This window comes from Octopus bimaculoides, chromosome 5, assembly GCF_001194135.2.
Source record: "Octopus bimaculoides isolate UCB-OBI-ISO-001 chromosome 5, ASM119413v2, whole genome shotgun sequence".
Lineage (NCBI taxonomy): Eukaryota > Metazoa > Mollusca > Cephalopoda > Octopoda > Octopodidae > Octopus > Octopus bimaculoides.
Genome location: NC_068985.1, coordinates 113,624,599 through 113,630,800, shown reverse-complemented (window position 1 = coordinate 113,630,800; position 6,202 = coordinate 113,624,599). Strand labels below are relative to the sequence as shown.

Sequence of the window (6,202 nt, the reverse complement as noted above, 5' to 3'; positions counted from 1 at the left end):
ATATATATATATATATATATATATATATATATAAACACACACATACATATAAAATCATAAATTTATTTGTATACATGGATATATGTAGAGGTACACATTTGCATTTATGTGTGCGTGTGTCTAAGTTTATGTAGTCACTGAATATGTGTACATATATCATCATCGTTTAATGTCCGCTTTCCATGCTAGCATGGGTTGGACGATTTGACTGAAGGCTGGCGAACCAGATGGCAACACCAGGCTCCAATCTGATTTGGCAGAGTTTCTACAGCTGGATGCCCTTCCTAATGCCAACCACTCTGAGAGTGTAGTGGGTGCTTTTACATGCCACTGGCAACAGCCACACTCGAAATGGTGTATTTTACATGCCACCTACACAGGAGACAGTCCAGCAGCACTGGCAACGATCTTGCTCGAATGTCTTTACAGCAAGATTGTTGATATATGTATATAGTAAGTGTATGTGGCCTAGTGGTTAGGGTGTTGCATTCACAATCGCAAGATCAAGGTTTCCATTCACAGACAAGCAGTGCATTGTGTTCCTGAACAAAAGACTTCATTTTACATTGCTCTAGTTTAATCAGTTGTATATGGGTAACCTTGCAATGGACTGGTCTTCCATTCAGAGAGAATGTGTTGCTGTGACCTCATAGCCAGCTACAACAGTGCGAGACAGTGCTTCATAATGATAATAATAATAATAATGTTGTTGTTTGTTCCTTCTCGAGCCATGCCTGGCTCATAAGGGCCGGTTTCCCTGGTTTCCTTGGTGAATAGGTTCTCCACCTGGACGGGACGCTGGTCCATCACAAGTGAGCTGCAAGATGCAGGAGGAAAGAGTGAGAGAAAGTTGTGGCGAAAGACTCAACAGAAGTTCGCCATTAACTTCTGCCAGAGCCGCGTGGAGCTTAGGTGTTTTCGCTCATAAACACACACATCGTCCGGTCTGAGATTCGAACCCGTGATCCCTCGTCCGCTGCTTTAACTACTAGGCCATGTGCCTTCACAATAATAATAATAATAATGGTTTCAAATTTTGATGCAAGGCCAGCAATTTAGAGGGAAGGGTCAAGTCAATTACATCAAGCCAGTGTTCAGCTGGTACTTATTTTATCAACACCAAAAGGGGGAAAAGTTAAGTTGATCTCAGTAGCATTTGAACTTAGAATGTTAAGTTGGAAGAAATGTTGCTAAGCATAATAATAATAATCCTTTCTACTAAAGGCACAAGGCCTGAAATTTGAGGGGAGTGAACTAGTTGATTACATTGACCCCAGTATTCAACTGGTACTTATTTTATTGACCTCGAAAGGATGAAAGGCAAAAATCGACCTCAGCAGAATTTGAACCTAGAACGTAAAGATGGATGAAATGCTGCTTAGTATTTTACCCAGCATGCTAATGATTTTGCCAGTTCACTGTTTTAAATGAAGATAATGATAGAAAATGTTTTATGTCTAATTTTGTCATTTGTTTATGATTTCAGGGTACTCTTCAACAATATGTTGATGATTTGTTTGAACGAATATTTAGTACCACCCATCGTGGTCAAGTATTACCCCTAGCCATAAAATATATTTTTGACTTCCTTGATGAGCAAGCTCAGCTCCATAACATTGAGCCTGAAGTTGTACACACATGGAAATCCAACAGGTAAGTCAAGACAATAACTTCTACAATACATTTAGTTGAACTAGCTCAGTTACATTTGGTTTTAGTTGCTGCTGAATTATTAGCAACAAATTGGGTTGGCACTGGGGCCCACCAGGCAGTCAGTCAAAAGGTTAGACAAAAGCAAACAGCTTTGCAGTGATGTACTCATAATCATTGTCATTCAACATCCCCATTTTAGTGCTTTTATCAGTATGATAGAATTTGCTGAGGCAGTTTTCTATGACCATATGCCCTTCATGTTGCCAATCTTCATTTGTTTCCAAGCAAGGTAATACGCCCCCATAGCCAGATATGTTTTTCATGAAAGACTGGAAACAAACAACATTACACAAGGTTGGCACAAGACTTATAAAATGACTTGCATTGAAAGAGACTGAGGAATTAAATTGTCTGAGAAGGGATCAGCGAAGTGATCAATACTGACCCCTAGGAGGTCTATATGGTTATCCAAGTGGTCAATAAACGTTATATATTCCAACTATATCAGTATAATATGAATGAATTTTTATTGTCCTTATCAACTTTTGTTACGTACTTTCATTAAATTTCTCCAAATATTTTTTACTGAAATGTGATAATGACACAAAAGAGTGTAGAAAACATTGCTTTTAAACCAAACATTTTCTTATTGATTATACATTATTTTTTGTTAGGAATTTACATGATGGGGTGGGGTCAATAAGTTATCTATTTTGAGACTTTTTTCGTCCTTCAGTGTGTTGATCTTGACTGCTTGGGAGCAAGAGCTTCTCCATTAGGCTCTATTCAGTGCTTCTAGTTTTACCTGTCTTCAGATTTATCTTGCAGGCATAACAAAATATTGTTTGTCCCAAAGACCTATACAAATGCAAGGAATATAAATACTGATTTAAAACATTGAACACATTTTCATTTGAAGTTTAATCTTTCTATTTGAACTTGTTTTATCTAATTCTATCCTTCTGATGCATTTTCTTTGCAGCCTTCCTTTGCGATTCTGGGTAAATATTATAAAAAATCCCAACTTTGTCTTCGATATCCACAAATCTCATATCGTCGACTCCTGCCTATCGGTGACTGCCCAGACGTTCATGGACAGCTGTTCAATGAGTGAGCACCGGTTAGGAAAAGATTCTCCTTCCAGCAAGCTGCTATACGCCAAAGATATTCCTAAATATAAGGCATGGGTAGATCGGTAAGTGAAATATTAATCTATTCTCATTCAAATTTGTTATATATCATTGTTGTTGTTGTCAACCATATAGCTAACCAAATGACACAACCTACAGATCCAGTTTCTCTTTAATCAGAGACTACATTGTACACTCAGTCCACTTGGGTAAGAAACATTCTGGCATGGCTGTTTTGACATTGCTGATCCAATGTGGACTTATTTGATATCAGACCTTTTAATGTTTCTCTCATTCTCTCCCTCTGTCTCTGCCCCTATGCTCTTTCTCTGTTTATGTGTGTGGACATATTTCTTATGTGTATAAGGAGAAGAAAAGTCTTTATCTCAATCATGTTCAATTAATGATTTGTGATCTCTCTCTCTTTATTTCTACATGTGTGTATGTGATTGTGTATGAGGAGAGAGAAAGTGCTTATGTCCACTGCATTCAATTAATAAGCTGTAATCTCTCTGTCTCTTTGACACACTCTCCCTTTCAGTAGGTGTATATTTCTGGGTGTGCATGCACGTGTGTGTGCCTCTTGTGCCAAAAAGTACTGTCACCAAAGCCAGTTGAATGTCCAGCCAGCATCACCAAATTATCATCTAAATAGCTGCACCCAATTAACTAATAAAATAGTTAGAAATGAACCACATATTCAGTATTCTGGATAAACAAAGGTGTCTAGCATGTGGCTATAAGCTTCACAGAGATCAGCACTATGATTAAGTTTGTGTTTATGATTGCTTTATCTTATGCAAAATTTATAACTTAAAACATGTCACTTAACCCCTTTTTGTCATAAACATCAAATAGAACTTCTCAGGATCTAAAACCAGGTGAAGGTTCTTTCAGTTTCCTTCTCCAAAATGTCTTGAAATATTAGTAGTTCTAGTCCTTCATGAGAAAACTCATGGCACAGAATTAAGCAATGAAATTCTAGGAAATAAACCACATTCTGTATAATGGATAAGCAAGGGTGTCTGATGTGTCAAGATCTGCATTTTGATTAACTGTTTAGTCTTGGTTATTTTAACATATTTATAACTTAAAACATAATCCTTTGTCCCATTCTTCCTTCTGTCATAAGCACCAAACAGAACCTCCCAGAATCCAAAACCAGCCTCCATGTTTTCCTTCTCCAAATTGATTTTCGGCCCTGAGTTTGTCTGGTTTCTTCTGTAAATTCCCTAATTATTAATCTCTGTTGGATGGTCTGTCCTGTGTATACTTTAAACTGCATCCCTAACCCTGAGGCCCCAGTTCAAGAATTCCTAGGTTTTGAAGAGTGTGAAATCACCTCTTAATACCTGTCAAGTTCCCATTTATGGGTTAATTAGCAAATCAGTTGAGCAGCTGGAGCTCATTAGCCTGGTGGTGTGGCAACACATCTAGACAAAGGAAAACCCTGACTCCAAACCTGTCCTGCTTGGTGGCCATATCCAGCCATAGGAAAGGGTTCAAGAGTAAACCTTGATGAAACATCAAGTATCAGAGCCACTACAGCAGTTGGCTGTTATCTACAAACTCGTTCTGACAATTTCTGCAATGATGTTAATGCCGAATTGTAAGGGCCATGCTGTTCTTTTGAGTAAACATGCTGCATGAGCAACAACTTGTACTGCATATCATTCTGCCCAGACTTAGATCCAATTGATAACCTTATACTAGAGAGGTAAAACTCCCCACAACTCAAATAGTACTGGGACAGACCACAAGTGCAGCATGCCTAACAGTCTGCCATGCATGTATCAGACTGTTCAGCCTCACACAACACTGTCCCAGTAGGGGAATTTAAGTAGGAACCTCATCTATTATTGGTGACTGACAGAGGCCTCACAGTTGGGTGGTATATTATTTACCAAAAGAAAACCTAGTGTTTACAGTCATTTTTTCATCTCATTTCCTTGTAAGAATAAAATCTATTTGGCTTGTGCGTTTGCCTGATGGATTGGTGATCAGGTGATTGATCACTTCACTCTTTTACTAGTTTCAGCTTTAGCGCTGTGGCCATGCTGGTGCACCATTAATTTAAAAGTGTTGCTCCTGATGTTTGTAGCCATTTATTACAAAATACTGAAGTTATTTGATTTGCAGAACTGCTGGGGCCTTGAACCCTCTCCTTATTCCTTTCATGTATATATTTACTTATATATCATGTATGTATGATGTATACAATATATACATCAGCACATTGATATGTATGTCTCAGAGTGTGTGTGTGTGTGTGTGTGTGTGTGTGTGTGTGTGTGTGTGTGTGTGTGTGTATATATGCTTCTATATGCATAAATATATATATGCTTCTATAATCAGATGTATATACATACGAGAGAGATGCTGAAGAAGGTAGTGCGTTTGCATATACATAATTAAATAAAATGAGAGAAAGAAAATTAATTCAATCAACAACGCTTACTAAAACATTGATGATTGAATTAGTTCCCTTGTTTTCATTTAATTACACACTACAGTCTTATCTACCACTACACAGCTAGCAAACATTATCCACCAGTCCACAGCACACATACATACCTAATACTTTGAAACAGAAATGCACTACCTGCTTTATGTGTGTGTACGTATTATGTATGCATGTTTGTGTTTATGTGTTTGTTTTATTGTGTACAAACTGTATTCTTGTTTAAGAGTTTGTATATACATTAACATCATGTATGTTGTTTCAATATACACTTCATAATGCAATAAAAATATCTTGCGTTTACAAACACTTATACATACACTCGCATATACATACATATATATATAAACCATCCTCAGTAGTTAATTTACACATTGTGTGTAGAACCTTACATAGCCATACTTCATTTGTTATATGACTATACATAGTATATATACTATATACACAAACACACCTACATAAATATGCTTTGAATATTTCCATTTAATCAACTATGTTCAGAGCATATACACTCGCAGTCCATACACATACATACACACACACTTGCAATCATCCCACTCAAATATATATTGTATGCAAATATATATTGTATGCAAATATATACTTGTTTACAATAAATTACCACATTCACATATGCTTATGCAACGTGCATAGATACTTACTGATGTTAGCTGGTGCATTCTGAGATATGATTCTTTATTTTTTTTTTCTCTCTAAAAATGAGCTTCATCAGGCATGGCCAAATGGTTGAGGAGTTGGCTTCCCAGTCACATGGTCTTAGGTTCAATCCCACTGTGTGGGACACCTTCAACAAGTGTCTTCTAAGAGAGCCCCAGAACAGTCAAAGCCTTGTGAGTGGATTTGGTAGAGGGAAAGAAGCATGTTGTGTCTCTGTCTATATATATATACACATATATATATATATATATATATATATATATATATATATATATATATA

The 6,202-nt window shown here is 36.9% G+C and overlaps 1 protein-coding gene across 3 annotated transcripts in view; it reads left to right on the top strand.

Moving 5' to 3' along the window:
- The window catches only part of LOC106878623 (plexin-A1), an 803,747-nt gene that overhangs the window by 791,788 nt on the left and 5,757 nt on the right, over positions 1-6,202 (top strand). For all 3 annotated transcript variants that reach the window (XM_052967952.1, XM_052967953.1, XM_052967951.1), the window contains exons 32-33: positions 1,487-1,653; positions 2,636-2,848. In XM_052967952.1, the coding sequence (XP_052823912.1) occupies positions 1,487-1,653; positions 2,636-2,848 (380 nt within the window). The remainder of the gene's footprint in view (positions 1-1,486; positions 1,654-2,635; positions 2,849-6,202) is intronic.